This window comes from Podarcis vaucheri (assembly GCF_965113315.1).
Source record: "Podarcis vaucheri genome assembly, chromosome: 9".
Taxonomy (NCBI): domain Eukaryota; kingdom Metazoa; phylum Chordata; class Lepidosauria; order Squamata; family Lacertidae; genus Podarcis; species Podarcis vaucheri.
Window position 1 is genome coordinate 6261401 of NC_138767.1, and position 26654 is coordinate 6288054.

Sequence of the window (26654 nt, forward strand, 5' to 3'; positions counted from 1 at the left end):
CAACAACAGGAAATAAATAAATCCCCCCTCCCCCCGCGACGACCAATGGCCTCCATAGACCTCAGTGAGACTCCCTCCCCAGGAAGCGGCCTCAGTCACCATTCGGCTTTGGCCTGTACAGGAAGGGAGGGGAGGGAGTCACGCAACCCAAAAAAGTAACGGGAAGCCGCGCCGCTGGGGAAGAGGCAGTCTGAACCGGCCCCATGGCGCTTCGGGCCTGTCTCGGAAGCACCTCTTGACGACGCCGACCGCGCTCTCCCCTAGCAACAGCCGGGGCGACGGCGCCCTCTTGCGCCTGCGCGGCGGCAGCAGGTTTTTTTTTTTTTACACGCCCCTTTCCTCGTGCTGGAGCATGCGCACACCGGAGAGGCACCCGGGCGCGTGCGCAGAACCGAACTTTTCTCTCGGCGCGCCTGCGCGGATGCTGACTTTTTTCCCCTCCCTCAACTGCCTCACCTCCAGTACTTAACGTCAAGCTCGCGAAGGTAGTTGAGCCCACCCGCTTGCCGTAGGGCCTCTCCCGGAAGTGCGCGGCCGAAGCGGGAGGCACCGGAAGCGTTCCTGAGGAGAGAGGTCGCGCAGGGCGGGGAAAGAGGCGGCTTGCCTGACAGGGGCCAGACCCGGCGGCAGCGGAGGAAGGAGAAGGAGGACGAGGACGGAGGCAGCGCCGTTCCCGGTGAGTGAAGGGCAGGCCGAGGAGGAGGCGCTGTCGGTGTCCTGAGGGGGGGCCCGGCCCTCTCGAAAATAAATACACCCCCCACTATACAAAGCGGGGGGAGGGTGACGCGCTCGAGGGGGGAGGGGCGATGCTTGGAGCCCTTGCGCGGTACGTCACAGTCGCCTCTCCTCAGCCCCCGCCCACGGCTCTACGTTATAGGACCCTGGGGAACACGTCATCATCTGGGAGTGACGTAATCTGGCCGGTGCTCTTCCCCCACTTACCACGCCCCCCTGTTTGAGTTATAGACCCCAGGTGCCTCCCCCCCCCCATCTCTCTGCTGGCACGTCCAGACTTTCATTGATACCAACTTACCCTTCAGGGAGGGGCCAAAGGCTGATTTTTCTTAAAATAATAATTCAGGGTAAATTGGTAGCAAATTCGTGTCTGTGGAAACACCTGCAGGGAGCCCCAGGGACTATGAATGGCCCCTAGCCACCATGGCTATGCCCTGCCCTCTGCAGTCAGAAGCTGTGATGCTTCTGAATGGCGGCTGCCAGAGGCCACAGGAGAGGAGAGTGCCACCCTGAGGGCAGGATGCTGGGCTAAATGGGCCATTGACCTGATCCTGCGGGGCTTTTCTTACGTTCTCAGTGGAGCGAGCCACATGCAGTTTGCACAGCAGGCACTTTTCTTAATGCTACCATTATGGATTAGCGTGTGAATCAGCCCATCATCTAGCAGCCCAGGATTGTCTGCTCAGCAGCCGCCTCTTAGGTCTCAGGCAGAGAAGGGCCAACCGAGGAGGCCTTGATATTCTGCCATGTGTATCCTGCCTTTTTCGGGGGTGACATTTGCAGAGCAGCACTGCAGTGGCAAGTATCACACGTACAGACACCAGGCACCTGCAGATTTCTTGTGCATGGTGTAATATGATTATAAAGAATGCCTAACATTCCCTGTGGGGCCTGTGCATATGTTTTCCCTCCGTTATAATAAATTAGTAGTAATGACATTTCCAATGGTTTTCTGTAAATGAGGCACTATACATAAAATACACAGGCTGAACTTTTATAAGCTAAATAAGACAAGGCTCACAAGGTGAAGTGAATTATTTTGGGTATATATCATCTGTTAATACATCACAGGCAAGGACAAACAAACTGAATGCATACAGAAGGTGATAAATTACTCTTTCTTGGAAATCATATAATTGTAGAGTTGGAAGGGATCCCAAGGATTATCTAGTCCAACCACCTATGCTGCTAAAATCTCAACTAAATCATACGTGACAGATGGTAATCCAACCTCTGCTTAAAAAACCTCTAGGGAAGGAGAGTCACCTCTACTGGGAATCTGTTCCACTGTCAAACAGCTCTTACTGTCAGAAAGTTCTTCCTGATGTTGAGTTGGAATCTCCTTTTTTGTAACTTGAAGCCATTGATTGGTACGGGTACCACCCTCCTGAGTGGGAGGAAACACATTCGCTCCATCTTCTATGTGTCAACCTTTTGCATATTTAAAGATGGCTGTCATCTCTCTTCTCAGTCTCCATTTTTACAGGCTAAACATACCCAGCACTCTCAACTGTTCCTCATAAGGCTTGGTTTCCAGATCCTTGATAATATTGGTTGCCCTTCTCTACACACGTTCCAGCTTATCAATATCCTCCTTAAATTATGATGCCCAGAACTGGACACAGTTTTGTGTCATCTGCAAATTTGATGAACATCCCCCGGATATCTTCAGCCAAATACAGTGGTACCTTGGGTTACAGGCGCTTCAGGTTACAGACACTTCAGGTTACAGACTCCGCTAACCCAGAAATAGTGCTTCAGGTTAAGAACTTTGCTTCAGGATGAGAACAGAAATCGGGCTCCAGCGGTGCGGCGGCAGCACGAGGCCCCATTAGCTAAAGTGGTGCTTCAGGTTAAGAACAGTTTCAGGTTAAGAACGGACCTCTGGAACGAATTAAGTACTTAACCTGAGGTACCACTGTAGTTTGTAAAGATGTTGAACAACAGTGAACCTGTGACAGAACCCTGTGTCACCCCACTTGTCACTTTTTCCCAGGATGGTGAGGAACTGTTAGTGAGCACTCGGTTGGTCAACCAGCTACAAATCCACCTAACAGTAAACGTGTCTTCCAGCAGATATTGGAGTAGTTAAAATCTCCCGTGTCTCTTTTTTGAATGTTTTGTAATCTTCTCTAGGAGCGCATCACCCAAGTCTGTCATGGAAGTCTATAGCAGACACCTTTAGTAAGGTCACTGTTGTTTCCCTCTCCTACAGTTTTTACCCATATACTCTCAATCTGTCTTTCATGCTCCAAGTCATGCATCTCTTCACAAGTGTAAACATCCTTTACTTATAATGCTGCCACTTCTCCCTTCCTGTTTGAGGTATTCCTTTTGAACAGATTTCTCCATTTCAGTCACGAGTCTCATCCCACCAGGTTTTAGTAAAGCCTACATGGTCATATTTGCCATCCTGTTTTAAAAGCTCCAATTCATCCTACTTGTTTTCTATACTCTGTGCATTTGTGTAGATACAACTGAAACCATGAGTCATTCCACTGCACAGTGGTCCTTCTATAGAAACTACATGGGGGCCTCTAACACAGAATACGGGCAGGTGTCTTTTAACCCATTTCCACTGCAGGCTGCAGTCTTTTCTGCATGTTTTGCACTTTGATTCAACTTGCCTAGATGTGCATGAGCCACCCTAAAAAGGCACTAGGAGCCCCATTTTCTCTGTACTCTCTTAACAAATATGGCCTCCCTACTCTCAATTCACTTATTTCCTCCCCACAAGCCCAGCAACTTCTTGTATCAATGCAGGAAAAAGAAGCCAATCAATTAGTCCTGCCTACGTATTACAGGCATACTGTTCAGACATGTTTTGCTTTTGCCCACTGCATGATGGGCTAGAAATCTGAGCAGTTTTCCAAAAAATAAAATAAAATTGTAAGCTCTGGGCCTTTCTTTTTTCTGGTTCTGTGGTGGCTCCACTTTCTCAACACCAGGTGGCAGCAACAGACTTTTCTTCTCACCTATGATCAATTACTACTGACAGAACAGCATATTGTGTGGTTCTGCTAGTTTTTGAAACAGAATTTATTTTATTTACAGAAAATCTGTATGTATTCCTTTCCTCAGAGAAAGAGCTGCATTGAGAGCTTAATTTTGATGTGGAAATGGGCTGGAGAGCAAGGGTTTAAAGAACATCTCTTCTCTTCATCAGCCTTCAGATTGGCGTCTCAGGCTATCTATATTTTGTAAAACAAGAGTGTAAAGAGAATTTCAGGCCAATGCAAAAATACGGTGTTCTACTTTGCAATTCATCAGGGTTTTGTTTTCTTGGGGAGGAGCTTAACACAGTGGTAGATCATAGGGTTTTCATGGTTGCTGTGATCTCAATTTAAAAGGATCAGGTAGTAAGTCAGGCTTCCTCAAGCTTGGCCCTCCAGATGTTTTTGGCCTACAACTCCCATGATCCCTAGCTAGCAGGACCAGTGTTCAGGGATGATGGGAATTGTAGTCTCAAAACATATGGCGGTCCGAGGTTGAGGAAGCCTGTTGTAAGTGTTGAGAACCATCTTCTGTATCCCACCCTGGGGAACTGCTGGTCGTTTAAGATGGGCAGTACTGGGCTAGGTGTACCAGTAATCTCTCTCCTGATATGCCAGCTAAATAAGCTGCCTCTATCCTCATGTGGATCATTTGGTTCCTAGCCTAATTTGTCCTGAGGTGGGTGGGCAGCTGTAATAGCTCCACCAAGGGTTCTTGAAATCAGTTGTGACCAACCCTGCTACTACTTAACTTAGACCACAAGCTTAATCCTAGTCAACAGTGTGATGCAGCAGCTAATGCTATTCTAGGCTGCATCAACAGAAGTTTAGTGTCCAGATCAATGGAAGTAATAGTACCTCTCTACTCTTCCTTGGCCAGACCACACCTGGAGTACTGTCTCCAGAAGAGATTGAGAGGAGATGATAGCCATCTTCAAATACCGTATTTTTCGCACCATAGGGCGCACCGGACCATAGGGCGCACCCAGTTTTTAGGGGGGGAAATCAAGGGAAAAAATATTTTCCCCCCCCAGCCCCAAAGAGCAGTGTACAGGCTGCACACAACCTCTCCCTGCTGGAGGGGTTGTGTGCGGCTATGGCACAAGCCAAGGCAGCGAGCAGGATGGATCCCTGGCAGTGGGTCATTGTTCTCATGTGGTCTACGCATAGGCATCTGATTGGTCACTGTGGAAACACAACTGGATTTTACGGGCCTTTGGTCTAATCCAGGAGGGTCTGCCTTATGTTCTTATGCATACCTACTAAGGCTGCACCTTCTCTTCATTTTGTGCTCTGGAGCTAGATTTGAGCTAGAAGTCCTCAGATGAGACTCTGTTGCTTGGAATGGTGGTGGTGGATAGGAACGTAGGTAGGCAAAATGGCTCCCCTTTTGCTCACTGCTTTTAAAAAAAACATGGCTAGTTTTGCAGCTATGGAAGAAGGCAAGGCAGTGAGCGGGATGGATCCCGCTCGCTGTTTTGGCTTCCCCTTTAGCCCCGTGCAGCCTCTCCTTGCCGAGGGAGGCTGTGTGGGGCTAAAGAAGCCATAGCCCCACGCAGCCTCTCCTTTCGGAGGGGTTGCGCGCAGCTATGGAAGAAGGCAAGGCAGCGAGCGGGATGGATCCCGCTTGCTGTTTTGGCTTCCCCTTTAGCCCCGCGCAGCCTCTCCCTGCCGGAGGGGTTGCGCGCGGCTATGGCACAAGCCTGCATTCGCTCTATAGGACGCACACACATTTCCCCTCAATTTTTGGAGAGGAAAAACTGTGTCCAATAGAGCGAAAAATACGGTATGTAAAGGGTTGACACATGGAAGATGGAGCAAACTTGTTTTCTCCTGCACTGGAAGGTAGGACGCGTACCAGTGGCTTCAAGTTACAAGAAACGAGATTCCGACTCAAGATGAGGAAGAAATTTCTGACAGTAAGACCTGTTCGACCGTGGGGTGGAAGGTGGTGGCCTCTCCTTCCTTAAGGCTTTTTAAGCAGAGGTTGGGTTGCCATCTGTCATGTATGCTTTAGTTGAGATTCCTGAATGGCCAGGGGTTCGACTCGATGACCCTCGGGATCCCTTCCAACTCTACAATTATATGATTCTATAGCTATTATTTCCCCACTCTGACACATCATTCACATTTTGAGGAAGCAAATTCAGCAGATTAGCTAAACACTGTACAGTTAAAATACTACTTTGTTGTCCTGAATCTCCCACCATTCATCTTCATTGGATAACCTCGTTGGGTTTTAGTATTATATCAGAGTGGGGAGGGGGGGAAATATCTCTCTACTCCACATTTTTTCCATGCTCTTTTCACATTTCTTCTATGCCAGGGGTGTCCAAACTTTTATCAAAGAGGGCCAGATTTGATGAAGTGAACATGTGTGAGGGCCAACCAATGTTGTTCACCTTTTTTTTTTAGGATTGGGCTTGTTGAGCTTTTTTTAGGATTTTACCCCAGGAGATAGACTGCCATTGGGGCCAGGTATTAAACCAACTGGTGGGCTGGATTACACCCCCGAAATGGACTTTCCATATACCTGTTCTACACTAAATAGTCTCAAATGTTTGTAATATTTCCTCAAAGGAGAGTTGTGCCAGGCCAGTGAAAATTTTGGTTACTGTTTTTTCCAGGCCTCCACTATGCTTTTTGAGATGTGGTAAACAGTATTCCAAGTATGGTCACACCATAAATTTAGTTATAGTACTACATCTAGACTTTGGCGTCTGTTAAGTTATTTCACCATGCTTTTGATTCTAAGTAACCCTCTGTGTAAGCAGATTAGACACAGAAGAGAGTTAATGGTGGTTTTGCTGGCTGGGGGTGGAAGTCTTTTTCACTGACTTGACTTTGAAAAAACTGCCTTCTGGGAAGTGGTGGCAGTTCCTGGAGTGCTAACTGAAAACCTTTTTAACACCAAATCCATTTTTTTTTGGCTCACTTTCCTTACCATCAGTTACACTGCATCAACTCTGCGGTTTAGCATTTGAAATCAACGTTGCATAGTAGTTTTAAGTTGTGCTTAACGCTAAGCAAAATCCTTTGGACTTAACTCAGACATCATGTTTCCACCTCCCTATTCTTCCTCTTTCTACATATGGATTTCCTGGCTTGCTAGAATCATAGTTTGAACCAGATTATGTCTGAACCAAACCAGTGACATCTCACACTGTCATTGTGTAGCAGACATACAAATGTGCTGAAAGCCTCTGGTCTTTGCTGCATCCAGAGCAATATGAATTCATTGGAAATACAGTCATACCTCTGTGAACATCCACCCCCTTGATCGTACATTTTGGCGGACGTCCATGGCAAACCCAGAAGTACCAGAACGGGTTACTTCCGGGTTTGCCACTTTGCACATGTGCTGAAGCGCAAAACCGCTCGACACACAAAGTGACACTCTGTCAAGCGTCTCTTTCGTCAAGCGTCCAGGGCTCCAGAACGGATCCTGGATGCTAAACGAGGTACCACTGTACATTCAAAATGGAACTGCCATTTTGTTTGAAAGCTGGATGTAGCTGAATGTAAGGTGGTTCTTCGGGCATGAATCCAAAGACATCTTCTCTTGCCAAAGCCATATGGACTGTTACTGAATCAGCAGGCCCATTGTGCGTGGGGCATTCAGGTAGCCCTCAGCCATGGTAGAGCGTTCAAGAACTTCCTTCTTCCATTTTTTTACATCTTGTGTTGAGCATCTGTGCCTAAAGAACAGCCAGATAAGGCTTCACAGCTTCTAGATACCTGAGTGATCCTGTTAAAAAAAAAAGGCATTTTAAACTATCATTTATTTCTCATTTTGGGGGGCCAGCATGTCTCCAGTACCTTTGTCTTCCAAAGACCTGAAACATTTCAAAAGAATAAAAACAATAGTCCTGCAAGGGAGTGAGAATGCTTTTGATAGTGCTTTTTCTAAGGACTTCCGCTTGAAAACAATTAACCAGGGCATTTGATTAGTCAGTCAGAAGTCTGAACATCACAGCCCTGCTTCTTGCACTTTTTAAGACTTTGGATTGGATCCATTTCCACTTCAGCCAGCAACAGCTTCGGCCGCTGATAGTGGATGTGGGAGGTTTGATCACACTAGTCATTCAAGCTTGCAAAGGCAGGATAAAGGCAGCACAAAGAGTTGTTACTTTATAGTCAGGAATGGACCCCAACTGGTGTGTCCTAAATCTTTGTTTAAATGCTATTTGTGAATTTCTTCTGTAAAATGTTTGAGAACCACTGTAGGCCGCATACTGCTAAGGGGGGGGGGTTGCTGCTTCTTTCATACTAAAGATTTGCACAAACCTTAAATATTCGAAGTTAACATAGGATATTATCTGCATAGACATTCACTAATGTATGGATACAATTCATAGCGTATTCTAGTCCTGATAGAGATTCCTGTAGTAACCGAGCACCTAATCTCTTAAGATAAGGGACCTGTCCTTCACTTTTGCAGAATACCTTGGTTGCGTGAGAGGATGGAGCAGGATTATTGCTGAGTATAGTCAACTTTCTGGTGGATATCCATGTGCTGAGATTGTTTGAAGTGCTGGGTAAAAGCTGCCTTTCAGGGCATGTCTTACTATAGTGTTAAACGGTTAAGTCTTTTTAAAAAAGAAAAAGAGAAGCCATCATGACGGATGCAAGCCACTCATTCTTCATCTGCCCTTTTTTCAGTACCTGGGACCATTTCTGACCTGGTAATTGTGACCATGGCTACGAGGATAATATGCCGAAGATTTGCAGGGCAGCCTTGCAGGGCAGCTGCGTTTTCTACTACAAGCAAGGCTGGGGGCAAGACAGTATTCTTCCGAAAGGCAGAAGAAGGCAGCCAGCCCACCAAAGAGGCAGGAGAGAGCTCTAAACCCGCCACCATGCTCAAACTGTGGAAGCCTGCAGAATACCGGGTATCTTTTAATCCATCCGCCTACCCAGGAACCAAAGCCATATCTCGTGAGGAAGCCTCGAGAAGTTTGGAGGAGGGTTCGCTAGAAAGTGACTGTCCCAGGATTAGTGCCAAACCGTTACAGAATGCCTGCAACGTTACCTGCTTGCGGAAGCTTTCGAGCACGCAGAACACAGTGCTGGATTTGGAAGGCAATCACACTCGGCCCATACGACCTTCTTTGGAGCAGCCAACTAAACTGGACCCTGTGAAAGACAACGAGGAAGCAGCTGACGTGGAGGCTTATGACCCTAAGGAAGATATCAGGCTGTTCCAGAAGCAAAGGCCCGAATACAGATCTCTGTGCTACAGCCGAGACGAGTTCCCTCAGCCCATTTCCATGGAAGAACGTGACCGGATATTGCAGAAAATCTCTGTGTTGAAAAGTAGCCTGAAACCAAGAGCAATCGCAGAGTATTTCTTCAAGCTGAGCTGCTTGCCAGTGGAACAACAAGTAAGCATGAAGTCCAATCCAAGGTTTTCTGTGCTGTGCCGCTATGGAATTGAGAAGGTCCAGCTCTTTGATATTTCCGAGCTCATGATAGTTCTAGAAGCATTTGTCTGCCTGGCCATCCCACCCTCCCACTCTATGTTGAACGTGTACGAAGCAGAGTGCTGCCGCCGGGTCTGGGACATGACGCTAGACCAGCAGCTGATGGTGGCTGACCTGTGGCGGTGCTTAGGCCGCAGCGTCCCCCAGTACTTGGAGAGCATGTTGAGCTGTGTCAACGTGCGTTGGAAAGAACTCTCTTTGCCCCACCTGGTCCAGCTGGTCTACATCATAGGCGAAGGCCGTAAAGCCCCTGAAGAGTTAATGAAGAAATTGGACTTCTTGGTGTTAAAACAGTTGGACTCTCTCAATTTAGAGGAAGTGGGTGCCATTTGCTTAGGGTTCTTCAAGTCACACAACGGTCTTTCAGAACATACCATGCGGAAAATTGGAGATAAAGTCTCTGCCCGTATGTCAGACATGAGCTCTTTTGCCTTGGTGAATGTCCTCAAGATGTACCGCTACACTCATGTTATTCATCTTGACTTTATGAATCAGCTTGGGAATGTTGTTCCTCCCATGATACCAACTATAGGCATTCAAGGTGTCATGCACATCACCCTTGCCTGTTCAGCTTTGCATTATCTGGATGAAAGGATTATGAACGCTGTTGCTGCCTCTTTGCCTTCCAGAGTTTCTTATTGCCGGAGCAAAGATATTGCCAAATTCTTGTGGTCATTTGGATGCTTGAACTACGAGCCCCCCAATGCAGAGGAGCTTTATGCCAGCCTCGAGGAAGAGATGCGCGCAAAGATGCATGAAATCCAGAAATTCCCGGAGCATTTCCTCACCTTTTTGTTAGCTCTGGCATTTGCAGAACGGTTCCCAAACGACTTGATAGACTATGCTTTGGGTCCTGAGTTTGCAGAATTAATCAGCAAGAGTGAATTTGACCTTAGCAAGGACTTGTTCACTCTGGATGGCACAGTGGAGATTGAATGCCCCAGTTACACAGGCCATCGCCTTGAGCCGCGGCTTAGGCAAGAGGTAGCAAAGATGCTGTGGAACGTTGCCAAGAAGGATATTTTAACGAAGCCGGAATCTACTGAAGCTCTGTCTCTACTGGGGGAGATGTTGGGTGGGCCCCAGTATGTCAAAAGTCACATGCTCTTGCCTCATACCAGATCTGTTGATTTGGAGATTCGTTTTGACTCTGACCAAAAGCCGTTGCCGTTTAACTCTCAGGCAGTTGTAAAATTGGAGCTGAATGAAGATGGAGTTTGCCTTACAGATGACTTGATGAGTCAGCTTTTAAACAGTAGGCCTAGTCGCCAATCTCCCATGAATAATACTGAAAGCAAGATAGAAACGTCTACCCCAAGCACAGCAGCAGCAGCATTGCCACAGGATCCGCCCCCGCCCACTTGGGATCATTTTACGTTTTCGAACGGAGTTCCACTGACGGGCGCCATCTTGAATGCTTTAACCAAACCCAAGGCCTCTTTGTGCGAAGCTCCAGCCCCTCGGTTGAATGAGCTGCAAGGGCAGGATGTGAAACTAGCCGTCCAGGTGTCTGGCAAGAACCACTACTGCTACAGCACCAAACGCCTTCTGGGGTTCCACAGTTTGAAAAGGAGGCAACTCCGTCAAATGGGATACGTAGTGGTAGAACTGCCCTTCTGGGAGTGGCTGCCTTTGCTCAGACGTAGCCGGTCGGAAAAGCTGAGCTATTTGCACCACAAAGTGTTTGGCGCTTTAGATGACATAGGTAGTCAGTGACCTGTCTGCAGGTTTTCAGAACCAAAATTCTGAAAAGTTTCCTCACACACTGATGCTCTTGGTCTTGGGCAATGTAGCTAGGTAGTTTAGCACTGCCATATAATGTACCTTTTCAAAGCTGCTCGATTGCCAGCATCTCTTTGCAGGGTCTGTGCTTCAGTATTCTTAGGAATGGCAACATACCCCTGAAATGGTCCCTACCTTGCGAATGTCTCTCGCAGTGATAATCCTGTAAATAAAATGTTTATTCTAATAGAATTTTATATGTGCTCTTTTTCCTCCCTGGAGTGACAGCTAGCTTATTTGAAAGTGAACAGGGAGCGGGAAAGCTCTTCAAGCGTTAATGGTACCAATGCAGTCCAGTGGTAATGTCTAGATGTAATCCCCAGCTCACTTATCACTCTAAATGAGTATTATTCTCCATCTGCAAAATGAGAATTAGCTTTGCCTACATAACCGGGTGGGCTAGGAGAAATGCGAGCGAGAGTGATGCTGTAAAGTGCTTGGCATTTTAAACTGTGTATTTTGTTTTTCACAATCTCTTCTAGAAGAGACTCTCCTTTGTTGGAAATTTTTGAACTGAGCTTGGGTGGCCATCTGCCAGAGATTCTTTAGCTGTGACTAGATGGCACTTGGAGTCCCTTCCAGCTCTACAATTCTATGATTCTAGGAAAGGCATTGTGGGTAATATGGAATGTTCACATAAATGTAATAGGTTTCCACCATCCTTTGTTACACTTTAATCACCTTCTTGTTTAGAATTCCTGGGTGGAGGTCTTGGGTGGGTTTTTCTGCTGTTCCAAATGACTGACTGGAACACACTTTGAATGGATTAATCCACATTTATTGATCTTGAGTGCACAAAACAGTGATTAATAAGGAATTATCTTTAATCAATTCCTTAATTAATAAGGAATTGCCCACTTAAGATTCCCAATTGCAGAAATATAGGCAAATAATGTTAAGAGCCACTGCTATTCATATGCAGTTTTTCTGTGGCATGGGATTTATTGCCTTGCCTTTGCTTTACAGGTGGCATATAGTTTTTGAAAGGGGTTTTTCATGATTTTTTTTGGTCAACATCCCTATAGCATTGCATGCTTCCCTCTGTCAAGGCTTGTAGGGTTTAGAAAGTCTCAGATTATTATTTTTTTGGCAGGGGCACAGGCAGCAGCGTTCTACTTTTAAGCTAAAATTGGGCTGTGACCTATAGCTGTTTCCAAGTTTCATACATATTCTCATCTGGCTCCGTAAGCTGAATGCTTTCTTGTCAAAGGGGCATAATTCTCAAATGCAGAAATGTGGTAGTGATGTCTTTTAGCTTCCTGGACAGCCTGGGGCAGTGTTGTCAATAGCTACTCCACTTTGGCAAGTATGAATTTCATCCAAGCAAGGAAGCTTTTGTAAAATGGAAGCCCCTGGCCCTTAAACAGCTTTTGATGTGCCACAAATGGCAATGCAGGTATGTTTGCTCACACAGGCTTTCTTTAAAAAAGAATATTTTTTCAGCTAGTTTGCAAGGCCAATCGCTCCTGCAATAGGAAGGTACAAGCAACACCTGCTGCATGACCTCAACTTGTTAGATTTCTGGGATACCTTCCTTGGAAAACCTTTAGGAGACGCCCCTTGCTGCAGCACTCGGAGTCAAAGTAGACATCATTCTTAACTGTGTAGCTAGGAACCTGCCTGCTGGCTTCCTGCAGGCATCTGGCTGGCTGCTGTGAGAACAGCTGGACTAGCTGGGTCTTTGGTCAGCTCTTCAATACGCACAGCTTTTATTTCTTTTTAATAATGGTGTGAGTGAAGGAGCATTGTTCACCGGGAGTGTAGTGCCCAGGGAGGCAAGGTCACTCTAACCATTTCCTTCCCAGATGAGATCCCCACGAAAATTCCACCACTTTGGGGCCAGGGGAGATGCTCCCATTGGCTAAGTGAGGGGTGGGAATTTATGACAGCACAAGTAGAATAAAATCTAGTTTTGGCCTTCCATGACAACATGAAGCTGACTGTAGCAGCCCTTGCATCCTGCTAGACCAGTGGTTCTCAAAACTTTTTTCTCTGGGCCACATCTTCAGAATAAAAATTTCCTTGCGCCACACCAATTTTTTAGTTGATAATAAATACATTGGAAAACAAAAAAGAAACAACAACTACCAGTGCCTGATTCATAACATAGAACACAACTGCTTTATAATATGATCATGGGACATCCAGAAAGTATAAAACAATCCAGCTAAATAAGAATGTGAATCATTTCCAAAATATAATTATAAATGAGCCTCTTACATATGTTCATTAAGCAGGTATACAAACTCCATGAGGGGTGTGAGATTGCTTTTGCCAGGTAATCTCATTCATATTAGGTCTAATTTGAGACAGACACTCATCTCATCAACACAAAGAAGCCTTTCGCTTTTCCGATCTTTCTTTACTTGTCATATCCCTGTTCACAACAATATGTCATGGAGAACTGCAAAACAATAGCCCATGCTCTTGAAGAGAGGTGTGGATATGGTTTCTGGCTGTATATCCAAAAAGAGTCCAGTAGCATACTCCTGTGTTTCATTTTCAAGGTACAAACACTTAAAATGCAGGCCATTTCCTCCTCATTCAATGTCAGTCCTGAACAGCTGCAATTTGCAAAGGTGTCTAACCCAGTCTAAATTTTCTGCAGATGATGTGAAGTAATGGTCAATCTTTTCTTGCAAGATGTTCCTGTACGGGGCCATGTAATTCATTGTCTTTTTACCTGCAGGAACATTTTCAGGGTATGTTGCTGAACCTTTTTTTTTTTTTTTAATGCAGCTTGTTTTGTCTGTAGCTGCAAGGATATTGTCATTGTGGGCTTGCATACTGGCATTGAGCTCATTCAGCTGAGTAAAGATATTGACCAAGTACGCCAGCCTTGCACACCAGTCCTTTTCATTCAGTTGGTGCTACAAAGGGTTCCCTTCTTGATCCAAAAACTCTTAATTTGTTCTTCAGTTCCAATCCCAATCTAAAACTTCTGCAGGACAGCCAGTGAACCAAACTACACTAAAGTGTTTAAATGTTTCTTTGATTGTCCTTGAATCTTCCCACTGTGCTTGCCATCTTCTCCTGCCTCACCCTTTGAGATCTACTGTGCTAGACCTGCTACCTTTCTGTCAGCACTCAGCCTTTGCTGTTCTGGATTCCCCCTTCCCAAACAGATAAGATTCTACTTGTTGAAGGGAATCGGAAGATGTTGCCAGTAGGCAGGCTTCGTGCTTGAGGAGGGAACTAACTAAGCCTTCTCAGTGTCAACGTAATCATGGATTAGATATCCGTCTCAAAGACCTTTTCATTTAAATGTATATTGGGAGTTATTGCCGAGCTAAACGAGGGAGGGTGTTGACGAAACTCAAAGGGATACCAAGCTGAAAGCAGTGTTCAAAATTAGCCAGGCACATTTCGCATCTGGCTATCGGCCACTTGCAACCAAGGGAAGATGCCTGGGCACCAGGAGTGGTGCCTGACGTCTCAGCCATCTGCAGCTGCATGCCTGGGGACCTTGGATCTTGACTGTTTCCACACACCAGCAACACGTCCTGTAGAATTCTGGCTGTGATTGGCCCAAGGTCACCCAGTGATCTTCGGGACTGACTGGGGATTTGAACCCTGGTCTCCCATGTCTTAGTCCAACACTCCAACCATTACGCCACACTGGCTCTTCTGTTTCCCAAGGAGAGGGATGCTGGTCATCAACCCTGGCCGTGACTGCAGGTTCTGCTCTCACATCCAAGGACCATCTTTTCATCCATCCTGCTTGAGCTGATATGATAGAAGCAGAGCTGTAGTATAGGGTTACCAGACGTCCGTGGAGTTGCACATCTGTCTCTGGACAAATTCTGTCCCCGGAATGTCCCCAGATTTGCAAATCTGTCCCTGGGAAACGTGGCAGCGGCAGCCTCCGCAGCCTGGAGCCAGCAGGTGGCTCTGTCTGGCTTCAGGAGCTGCTCGCTGCTGTGGCGCCCGCCATTTTTCCTGTGCCACGGCAGCGAGCAGCTCCTGAAGCCAGACAGAGCCGTTGCACAGGTTTTTTTAAAAAAACCCTCTGTGCATTTATGTTTCACAGGGTGCGAAAGAAGGGCTTGGCGCCTTTATAGACTATACATGTGTGCTTGGGCCCAGGGTCTTTTGCCTCACCATCCCCACTACTGACTTCCTGTTGCTACTCAGCTTCAAAAAAAAAAAAAGTGTCCCCGGATTCATTAAAAAAAATCTGGTAACCATATTGTAGTACGGTGGATGCTAGCTACATCAGTTTTTCATGCACTACATCCAGGGTGGGGAAACCTTATTCCAAGAGCCTTATTCCCTTTCTGGGGCACATACAGTCGTGGCTGCAGCAATGAACGTAAATATTATGGTACAGTTGGCTGGTTTTTATATACACACACAAACACACACCTCTGTCTTTCATCCAGACAAGCAAGAGGCATTAACAGAGTCCAAGGACACATGCCAACCTGCCCAAACGCTCCAGGGTAGTAAGGGGTGTGCAGTGTTCAAAATTAGCAGGGCACCAGGCACATTTTGCACCTTGCTTTCGACCACTTGAGACGAAATGAAGATGCCTGGGTGCCTGGATGGCTCCTGACAACATCTGGAAGTGGATGCCTGGGGATCACTGGATCTGGACTGTTTTCACACACTAATACCACGTCCTGTAGAATTCTATCTTATATTTTGTCTGCACAATCAGAATGAATTTCTGGGACCAAAATGCTTTTTCCGTGCAGCCTGAGCAGGAGCAGCAGCCATTAAGAAAAAGAGGTCGGAAATAAGCCTATATATGTGTGTGTGGACTGTCCCTGGATCAAATGACTTTTCTTCTCTTTAAGTTCTCAGAGTTCTTAACCTGGCTCAAGGTTGTCTTCTGAACTAGCTGGATGTTTAATCAATCACAGCCAGTCCATCATTAGAAAAATAGGACTTTAGAGCCGTCCAAAATGGCAACTAGACATTCCGTTTCGGTGACTGCAACCTTGGCTTGGTGAGTCAATCTTCCAAGGCCTGGTAAGCCCTATTTAGGCCTGGGCATCACTTTGTTAAAACACAACATTACTGTGCTGTAATGCAATCTTCAAAACACCAAAACAAATCATCAAAGCAGCAATTTCTGTCACATCACTTGTTCACCACAGTTATTTAGTTATTAGTTATTTAGTTATTAAAGAAACCTTTGTGTGCTTTATTTTAGAGCCAAGTTGAAGATTGGGGAGCTGGTTTCCACCTTGAGCCATAAAGATGGTGATAAATGTTTGCCTCCCACAATTCAAGCCAAGAATTCACTGCAACAAGGTATTCCCCGCCCCCCAACAACCCTCCTTGCTCCAGGTTAAGAAAGCAGAGGGTGCAGACTTGGCGCAGCATCTCGGGGCCAAAGGAGTTAACATTCTAGAGATCAAGGAGTGCTTTGACTCAGCGGCTGGTTGCAGAACTAAATTGACACTGCTTATGCATGGAGGCTTCCTGCTGCTGCCCCTGCTGCTCATGCATATCCTTTCTGAGAAAATGTGACTTAGTGACACCCGGGGTTGTCAACGTCTGCAGCAGATCAGTTTGTGCAATGTTACCCACCTAATCAAGCAGCAGGTGGTTGGGTTCTGTAATCCCGTCACCGCACCAGCATCACCCTGCAAACAAAAACTAGATTCTTCCAGCTTGCCACTTTCGGCTTGGACTGGTAGGTCCACCTTGGCCCTACAATCATGATCAGACAGCTGTTCCCCCACCCCTAATAAAACCAGTAGCTCAGCAAAAGCCTGAAGGAGAAATAGGCCCAACTATAGCTGGCTCAGATACTGTATTTGTTTCTGGTGGAGCTTAAAAAAAGCATGAATTTGGCTGGACCGCCTCCTGTTGAAAGTCACTGGCCAGGGAAGTGACATCATAATGGAAGATCAGAAACTAGAGTACTATCAAGACAGGTCAGTGTGGCCTTGCTACTTTACAGCTTGGTCAGTTGAACTCTCTTGTAGGCATATGTTTTAGTACTGGAGGAAAAACCAAAGCTCCCCTGTGGTGGGACCTTCAGGCTTGGAGAGAGTCTTCCTCTGAACACCACCAGAGGTTGAGGGCTACCTGGAGACCAGCCACTGTGAGGAGAAGGATGAAGGAGGCTGGAGCAGAGAGGCCTTTGATCTGATCCAAGAGGGCTCCTTGCACGCTTTTCCTCCTCCAGCTTTTCAAGAGAAGGTTGTACGAGTGTTATCTGCTCGGGATATTTAAGATGGGCTGTGAGGAGGGGGTCTTGCAGATTTAGAATAAGGTAGCAGGGTGATGAGAGGTTCTTTTGAAACAGATGCCCCCCCCCCCGCTTTAATGTTTTCTTCTTTCGGTGGGGTGCAAAGTGCGTCTGTGTAACTCGAGCCAGTCAGCCACGATAAAAAGCTGGAGAGATTAGGGGCATGCGGTAAAGAAAGTTAAATGTTCCACTCCCAGTTATTTCAATCGGAGAATTTTAAGCATGTGCTTTAACTCTCCTGTTGAAATCCATGGGAGCTTTCATTGAGGGCGAGTCCTTTTTTGTTGCTGCTACAGGATTCCAGTCTCTTTCTGTGTTGTTACGCTGGCGTGGCATGCAGACTGTGGAAAAGATTGTCAGTCCTTTTCTTTGAGAGCCAGTGTGGTGTAGTGGTTAAGAGTGGTAGTCTCGTAATCTGGGGAACCGGGTTCACGTCTCTGCTCCTCCACATGCAGCTGCTGGGTGACCTTGGGCTAGTCACACTTCTCTGAAGTCTCTCAGCCCCACTCACCTCACAGAGTGTTTCTTGTGGGGGAGGAAGGGAAAGGAGAATGTTGACCGTTTTGAGATTCCTTCGGGTAGTGATAAAGCAGGATATCAAATCCAAACTCTTCTTCTCTTCTTCTTCTCTACCCGTAGATCTCCGCTGACGGATACGAAGTAGAAAACCTGGTCTCAGAAGACCTTGCCAAACGCAACCGAGGCTTCCGCTGCGAATACTTCATCAAGCCCCCGGTCCACGTGACTCTCTCTTTCCCCTTCAACGTAGAAATCTTCCGGATTAATATAGACGTCTCCTCCGGCGGCTATCAGAACATCACTGGGCTGGATATTTTCACATCTACCTCACCCAGCAAAGCCTCTTGGAGCAGTTCGGACTCTCCCTTCTCAGGTCTGGATGCTCAGCCCCCGTTGGACAAGGAAGCTTTCACGCTGGTGGGCAAAGCAGTGCTGAAGAATCAAAGCAAAGTGACCTTCAGCCACCGAGGCTTCCGGCCGAGGCTTCCATTCCATCAGCAGATGGACACTCTCTTCTCCTTCCCTGGCTCGGCGTCTCTGGAACTGTGGAACAAAGGCCCGAGCTCCCTGAGCTGCGTCTCGCACTTGAAGATCTGCATCACCCATGTGGCTGGTGGCGGTCTCCCTTGCATCAAGAAAGTGGAGGTTTGGGGCCAGCCGGCCAAATCCTGCCCCCACGAGGTGGTGGACGGCGTGCTGCGGGCCGTGCAAGGCTTCGGAGGGCAGGCTGCCGGCCTCCCGTCGCCAATGGAGAGCGAGCTGGCTCCCTTTGGCAACCCGGACAGCCAGGAGCAGAAGCTGATGGACGCCATCCCGGACATTCCCGAGGAGTTCCTGGACCCGATCACCCTGGAGGTAATGACTCTCCCCATGCTGCTGCCCTCGGGCAAAGTGATCGATCAGAGCACGCTGGAGAAGTGCAACCGGAGCGAGGCGTCCTGGGGGAGAGTGCCCAGTGACCCCTTCACAGGGGTGGCCTTCAGCCAGCACTCGCAGCCCCTGCCCCACCCCTCTCTCAAGGTGAGGATAGACCACTTCCTGATCCAGCACAGCATTCCCAGCACTCGCCTCCTGGGGAGGGCTCAGGCCACGGGGACGGTGGTAGCTTCCTCCATAGCCATGTCTTCCCTCAAAAGGAAAATGGACCTCGTAGAGCAGAAGCCGGGCGGCCAACGCAGCAGCACGGAGCCCTTCCGTTTCCCCACGACAAACCTTGTTACCACGTCTACCTCTGAGTCCCGTGCTAAAAAAATGAAAACCGATTGCGATGCCAACTCCTCCCAGATGGACTGCTCAACAGGTACTCCTCTGTCCTCTTAATATGCAGAAGGAGTCTGTTGGCGAACAACCTGGATTGCTGCCGCTGCTTCATTCAAATCCTCTTCTTTCCTTTCCTTTTATTTTATTTTTTTAAAAAAGCTTTATTTGACTGTTCGGGTCTATAATGTGACTCTTTGAACGGCGAGTGGATGGGGAGCAGTGGTGTGGGAGTAGGGGAAAATGACTTTCCTATGCAAACTATATTATTGGATAGTTTGCATGGGGCAATTTGCATGGATAAATTTTCAGTTTGCATCAGGAAATTTTCTGGCTCCTTAGAGCAGCCTTTGCCAACCTGCTGCTCTCCAGATGTTTAAAGTCCCACCTGCTCCTGCCAGCACCAAGAACATTCAGAGGGGCGTTCTTGTCCCCAGTGTTGTGCAGGCCTGGCTGGCTTCACCTAGGGAGTCAGGCATGCAGTTCTGCTGGTCTCATATTGCTGTGAGCTTCAGCCAGCATCCTTGCCTTTTGAGTTTCAAACATCTCTTGAGAACATTTTTCTGGCAATGGGACCGTGCAGCTGTTTAAATTGATTAACCAGTCACTTTAATGGTCATTTGCATCGTTTGGGATGGCATTTTAAGTTGTTGACGTTGTACACCATTATGATAAGGCAGCACAGAAATGCTTTTATAAATAAACATCTGGAGGGAACCAGGTTGACAAAGACTGCCCTGGAGAGCGATCTAATTTAGCAGATAACAGTTAAAAACCTTGAAGCTGTCCAGCTTTCCTAATGTTGCATTTGCAGTTGGCATCCATAGATTATTACCAATGAATTAACAAAATGGGAGCATTTTCAGCATTGGAAAATTAAGCACTGCTGCAGCAGGAATAAGCTACGCCTTTGTCGCTTGCAGCTGTAAGACAGTTAGAGTGGCATCATGTCCAGGCCATTTTCACAGGGAGCTGTCTTCCGTTTTGGATGCATCCTTCCTCTTGGCTCTGCTGCATTCTTTTGCTGGTTAATTTTATGACCTCCATTACTGTTTGCCTCCTTTTCTGTTTTGTTTGAGCCTTGATATTTCCAGGCCTGTTCATTCTGCACGTCTCCATTGGGCAATAGGGAATTCTGATCTTAAAAGTATCTGAGAACCTCTCTAAAAGAGTCTTTAGACTCCATTGTTTCAAAGATAAGAAGCAAAACTGGGCAGTCTCCACCGAATATTTTAGCATTTTTGTCCCTATAGTGGTCAGGAGGTAAAAATGCTGTATTCCACCCCAGGTTTTCTATTGCCCAGCTTTGGCCATCTCTGTCAGCTTGTGGATTGCCTCCTGCCTCTCTGTTTACCATCCCACCCAGACAACCCTGTTTGTTGTTGATTTGTTTGCATGGTGGGGAGATGACCTTGCATCAAAAGAAACGTCATCTCACACTTTGCAGTTCCTTTTCCTGTCACTTTCCTTACTGCAAAAAGTCCAATTTTGGGGTCGTTTGTTGCCCAAGAGCACTAATTAGGTACAATTTCATGCCCTAAATTTGCTGGCGTGTGATTGGATCCCACTTGGAAAGAACGACACTCTGGATGTGCCCTCATCTTTCCAAAATACAGTGGTGCCCCGCAAGACGAACGCCTCACGAGACGAAAAACTCGCAAGACGAAAGGTTTTTTTTGTTTTCGAGTTGCTTCGCAAGACGAATTTCCCTATGGGCTTGCTTCCCAAAACGAAGCTTGCCCCCGCACCCCGGACCTCTTTTGAAGCAAGGGGCAGCAGGGAGAAGATCGCTTCTCCCCGTTGCCAGCCCCGCAATCTCTGGGGACAGAGGGGAAGGCGCGCGCGCGCCTTCCCCTCTCTCCCCGGACCCCTTTTGAACCAAGGGGTGGCAATGGGGAGAAGCGATTCTCCCCGCTGCCCCTTCCCTTGCTTTAAAACGGGTCCGGGGACAGAGGGGAAGGCCCGCAGCGCTTCCCCTCTGTCCCCGGACGGTCTCCATAGGAACACATTGATTGATTTTCAATGCATTCCTATGGGAAACCGTGCTTCCCAAGACGAAAAACTCGCAAGAAGAAAAAACTTGCGGAACGAATTAATTTCGTCTTGCGAGGCACCACTGTAATACAGTTTCAGACAGTGCTTTTTTTCTAGAAAAATAGGTGCCAGTACATCAAGTTGTTGCAGTTCTGCACTATTTAACAACAACGAAAAAAGATGCCAGTACTGTGCACACTTGAGTACCCCCTGGGAAAAATGCATTGGTTTCAGAGATGAGGTTACAATATGTGTATCCTTCTTTTTAAAAAAAAGAAAAAGAAAAAGGATTAGCTTCATTTTCAGAATTTGTTTTTTAAAACATGCATAAATAACTTTGTGATTTTGCCACAAAGCTCATTACAACTTCATGGTCTTCAGGCTTCTTCTTCCTGTTTCAAATCAACAAGACTTGGGTTTGTGCCCATTGACACCCTCCAACTCAGCTGCAAGGAGCTGTTGAGAAGCTTTCACTTTTCCTTAATGAAAAATCGCTAGAGTTGTGGTCAAACAAGCCAGCATCTTGAACTTCCGTTTGAAGTTGGCTTGTTTCAAGCTAGCCGTAGTTAAGGTCGAGTTAAGGTTGGGTTTGGATGATACAGCAAGCTGCGGTTATTGTTTTTTATTCAGCTTCTGGCCTCAAGGAAGAGGAGGAAGTCCGTCAACCAAAAGCTCACAGCGGCTTGTTAGCTTCGTGATACGCCACAGTCATAGTTTGTTGCCACATTCGAGCAGTGGCAAGTCAGTTACTTTCTGCCAAATCTATTTACTTTCCCCTCTTCCCTCCACTGCTTCTTGATTACAAGTGATTACTCTTTTCTTCATAAGGAGTCCATCCCATTTCCCCCCTTATCGCTAGGCTGTGCGCAACCTCCGGACATAGGTCAGGTCGATGTGCGATTTTCCTTGAGTGGGTCAAGGCAGCCTGTATTGACCTGGGACAGCTCCACCCAGAGTGATCCAGGGCTGTCAAAAAGGGGTGTTGGTCGACCACATGCTTAATTAGGATTTAAAACATTAATTGAACATGTGTTTGGAAGGGTGGAGAGGAGGGGATTCAGACGAGAGTCTCTGCCTTGACTCCTCTGCTGCGCAACTCCTTTTATCGACCCCCTGCGCTAGCAGACAGAGAACACTGGATCCTAGGAAGACGAGCACTGGAATCCTTCCTTTTTATTTTTTAAACTTGCTTTTTAAATTTTTTATTGCAGCACAGCATGAAAGACTGAATTGCCCATTGTTTTGCTGCCTGCTCCCTTTGTAAATCCAGAGTGACTATTTCCAGATGATGATGTTGATTTTGCAAATCTCTCCGCAGATCTGCTTTCTCACGAACAGAGGCTTTCGGACAGTTTAGATAGCGCCTTGAACTCGGCGCTCAGCTCCATGCCGCTGTTCACAGCTAGCTTGACGAAAGGGCAGCAGCAACCACACACCGGCGGCGGCTGCCCTGGCCCATGGAACGCGAGCAGTGGACACGGTAAAGAGGCAGCGTGACACTGCAGGGTTGCTGGCCTGGGGAAGGGCGGTTCTTGCCTTCCTCTTTCGGAAAGGGGTGGTGGGAGGCAAGGTTTGCAAAGCGCGCCTAATGCTTGCTGCGTGAAGAAGAGCCCTCGGCTGCCCAGCAGCCTGGCTAGACGTGGATTGCATAGGTGGGCAACTTGCAGCCCCAGGTCTAACTTTGAACGCTGCCTGGAAGTGATTGCTTCATAAGAACGCAAGGAGAGCCTCCTGGATCAGGCCAGTGGCACCCCTAGTCCAGCATCTGGTCTTCAAGGTGGCCACACAGTTGCTTGTGGCAAACCGGCAAGCAGGATTTGAGCGCGAGAGCAGCCCGCTCGCCTCCTGTAGTTTCCAGCAGCTGATATTCAGAAGCATGCAACACGTTGGCAATTACCGTATTTTGCGCCCCATAGGACACTCCGGCCCATAGGACGCACCTATTTTTTTGGGGGGGGGGAATAAAGAAAAAAAAATTTATTTCCCCCCCCAGGTGCGGGGCTGGAAGAACCAGGTCGGGGAACAGTGGGAAGGCACGCTCTGCCTCCCCACTGTCCCCCGAGCTTGTGGGGCTGGCGATGGGGAGAAGTGCGCTGATCCCGGGACTGCAGGCAGCTCTGCACCGCCATCCGGAGCAGGGCGGGACTTCGCCCCTGGCTCCCGGTGGCCGCGCAGAGCTGCGCTGATCCCGGGACTGCAGGCAGCTCTGCGCCGCCATCCGGAGCAGGGCGGGACTTAGCGCCCCGCTCCCAATGGCCGCGCAGAGCTGCGCTGATCCCAGGACTGCAGGCAGCTCTGCGCAACCCTCGGAGCCGGTCTCCCGAGGGTTGCGCAGAGCTTCCTGAAGCCTGGAGAGCGAGAGGGGTCGGTGCGCACTGACACCTCTCGCTCTCCAGGCTTCAGCGAAAGCCTGCATTCACCCCATAGGACGCACACACATTTCCCCTTCATTTTTGGAGGGGAAAAAGTGCGTCCTATAGGGCGAAAAATACGGTAATATACAGAACAACAATTATACATACTTTATCAAAGTCTCAAAGTCTTGAGACGTATATTGATACGTATGGCTAAGCAAATCAGTCTCTTAAGCCAAGAAAGAGTATTCTCTGTGAGATTGAATATCAATATATGTATCAGGACTTTGAGAATAGACCACTGAAGAAGCCTGGAAAACTATCTTGGGAGTGTGCTACCTGCAAGCCCCAGTGAAAGGGCCCCAATGGAGGCAAGCAGCGGCCTCTTGATTACTTGGACTGCCAGGGCAAAACAGGTGCAAAATGCCAGCACCCTGCCGTCTACAACTTCATTGTCTACAACTTTATTAACATCTATCTACAACTCCACTAGCATCTCTCGGTATTGTGAATAACACTGAACTTACCTTTTGTTGGTGTCTTCACGAACTTATCTAAAAGACTGAGTTAAGCATTTGAAACATCTATTGAAACCAGACATTATAAGTTCATTTTAGGCTGGGGAGTTTGCAAGTTTTTGTGGCTTTGTTTAATGTTTTGTATTTTTCTCAGAAGGTTGATAAAGTATGTCTAATTATTGTTCTGTATATTAATCGCCAACATGTTGCATGAGTCGCGCTACTTCTATCAGCAGCACAGGTTGCATTTTTCTAGTGATATTCAGAAGCATCCTGGCTAGTAGCCATTGGTAGCCCTTCATGAATTTGCCTAATCGTTTAAAGCCATCTAGGTTGGTGGCCATCACTCTCGTGGGTGTGAGTTTAACCACGCGCTGCAGGAAGAAGAACTTCCTTTTGCCTGTCCTGAACCTTCCAACGTTCTGCTGCACGGGATGTTCTTGAGTTCTAGTATTATGAGAGAAGGGGCGAAACATCTCAAGATTGTGGCTGCAGCCACGTCTTGTGGCCATGAATTCCACAGCGTTGTGGTGTTTCTCCTGCCAAGAGAAGCCGGATCAGAGAGCCGTTAGAGGAAGCCCTGGACCTCATCCACCCAGGATATGTGTGCTCTGCAAGATTAGCGTGCCTTAAAAGACAGGAAGCAGATTTGGCTTATTCACTTGTGCAGTTTTGCTGAGCACTTGCGGTCAAATGGGCGGGACCTTAAGTAATGTTTATATATTTAAAGGAAGGTAAGCAGAAAATGGTGACCTCGGAGGTTCTTCTCAGTTCGGAGGGCAGGGAAACAATCCTCTGAGTGGTTTTATTATCTAATATGCATGTTGACATTCTCCTTGATTCTATGTTCTGAGTGCATGTCTCAGAAGAGTCAGGCTATATTCAGAGATGATAGTTTCCTCCATCCCAGAGGCTGGTGACCATAGCAAAATAGGTTGAAAAACAGACTGGTGGTGTAGTGTTTAGAGCCTGGGAGAGATCAGGGTTTGAATCGCCACTCTGTGCTGAAGTTTGCTGGGTCGCCTTGGGCCTGCCACTCCCTCTCAGCCTAATCTACCTCACAGGGCTGTTGGTTGGGATGGAGTGAGAAGGGGGGGGGACTATGTATGCCATCTTTGAGCTCCCCGGAGTAAAAGGGGGAATATAAATGCAGTCACAATAATGCATAATATTCCATCAGACTTCCCCACCCTTTCCCGACTCACGTTGACCAGAGTTCCAAAGGCTGGGTCTTGCAAAAGGTGCTTAGGCTTCTACTTGGTGGTGTCTGCAGTGAGTGTTAGTATTTCATGCAGTCCGATGCTGCAGATGAGATTGTTATAAATCACATGCCTGGCTGAGAAGAGCGTGAGAAATGGAAGACAGTCTTATTTTTCCGCTGTACAGTCATACCTCGGGTTACATCCGCTTCAGGTTGCTTTTTTTCGGGTTACGCACCCGCCAAAACCTGGAAGTTCCGGAACAGATTACTTCCGGGTTTTGGTGGTCATGCATGCGCAGAAGCGTCGAATCGCAACCCGCGCGTGCGCAGATGTGCCACTGCGGGTTGCGAATGTGCATCCCGCACGGATCACGTTCGCGACCCGAGCTTCCACTGTAATGTACTTTCAGTTTTACTTGTCCTGTTTATTCTCTCCGAGTTGGAGAGAACAGACGCCATTATGCCTTTGTCTGTGCATAGTGTGTAAATACCGTATTTTTTGCTCTATAAGACTCACTTTTTCCCTTGTAAAAAGTAAGGGGAAATGTATGTGCGTCTTATGGGGTGAATGCAGGCTGCGCAGCTATCCCAGAAGCCAAAACAGCAGGAGGGATTGCTGCTTTCACTGCACAGCGATCCCTCTTGTTGTTCTGGCTTCTGAGATTCAGAATATTTTTTTTCTTGTTTTCCTCCTCCAAAAACTAGGTGTGTCTTATGGTCTGGTGTGTCTTATAGAGCGAAAAATACGGTAAATAGTAGATTAGCTCTACGATGCTTCAAGCTTCTTGCTGTGTAAGCTAGAAGATTAGTGTGCATAATACCAGGTGGTTTATGTTGCTGGTCACACTGGAGATGAGGGAAGAATGCTTTCTGCAGAGCTGCGCATACTGGAGGATGCTTGGAGTTCTGGGGGCTTGCATGCTCGCCCCCAGGGCGTTTTTCCCAACAGTGAGTGGGAATTCCCATTATTTGGGCTTGTATCGCTGACCGGGAGACCCCAAGGGCACTAACGTGTGCTTCTTCCTCCTTTGTTTTTTTGCAGAGCACAGTAGGAGTGACTCGGCCCAAGGGTGTTCTTCCTGCTCCCGGACCTTCTCCGTGTACTTCAAAACGGAGCCCGTTTACCAGCTCCCTTGCGGCCACCTGGTGTGCCGCTCTTGCTTGGCCGAGAAGCAGAAGTCCTTATCGATACTGTGCATGAGTTGCAAGAGGCTGGTTGCCACGCACGACATCCTGAGGGTCCACTTCTGACACCGTTCTCACGACGCTTTCTCTGGAATTTGGATGAAAAAAAACACAAAAGTGAGCTGTTGGGGGGGGAACCAAGGAGCAGAGGAGACCCGTGGCTGTTCCACACGCTTCCCCCCATCTCCTTTGAGTCGTGCAAGGATGGGAGACCTTGCAAAAGGAAACTGCAAGGTTCTGAAGAGGACTTGCTGCCTTTGCAGAGAATCCTGATGCAGCTACAGTGTTGCGCATTGTGCCAGAGCTAAAGCGATCAAAGGATAATAAAGCCATATGCTTCTCTAATTTAAAAAGGTCATTTGTATATAAAAGTGGTGTGTCCATGTAA

The 26654-nt window shown here is 47.5% G+C and overlaps 1 protein-coding gene and 1 long non-coding RNA gene across 5 annotated transcripts; both read left to right on the forward strand.

The window, feature by feature from the left end:
* Positions 1-409: 409 nt before the first annotated feature.
* On the forward strand, positions 410-26654 carry LOC309539930 (RING finger protein 37-like). 4 transcript variants are annotated; one of them, XM_082236400.1, is made up of 6 exons: positions 463-676; positions 13602-13695; positions 16152-16252; positions 17838-19017; positions 22327-22488; positions 26124-26654. In XM_082236400.1, exons 3-6 carry the CDS (start codon positions 16199-16201, stop codon positions 26330-26332), a joined length of 1605 nt encoding a protein of 534 aa, XP_082092526.1. In that variant the 5' UTR covers positions 463-676; positions 13602-13695; positions 16152-16198; the 3' UTR covers positions 26333-26654. The 4 variants fall into 4 exon arrangements, with proteins under 4 accessions (XP_082092524.1, XP_082092527.1, XP_082092526.1 ...); XM_082236399.1 differs by lacking the exon at positions 13602-13695 and having other exon boundaries at positions 464-676; XM_082236401.1 differs by lacking the exons at positions 13602-13695; positions 22327-22488 and having other exon boundaries at positions 460-676.
* On the forward strand, positions 19024-21374 carry LOC309540197. Its single transcript, XR_014223122.1, has 2 exons — positions 19024-20592; positions 21102-21374. It is a non-coding gene; the product is annotated as an uncharacterized lncRNA (long non-coding RNA).

Bases quoted from the DNA above. Each gene is read 5' to 3' on its own strand.
- LOC309539930 (XM_082236398.1), top strand. From the start codon at position 8,426: ATGGCTACGAGGATAATATGCCGAAGATTTGCAGGGCAGCCTTGCAGG.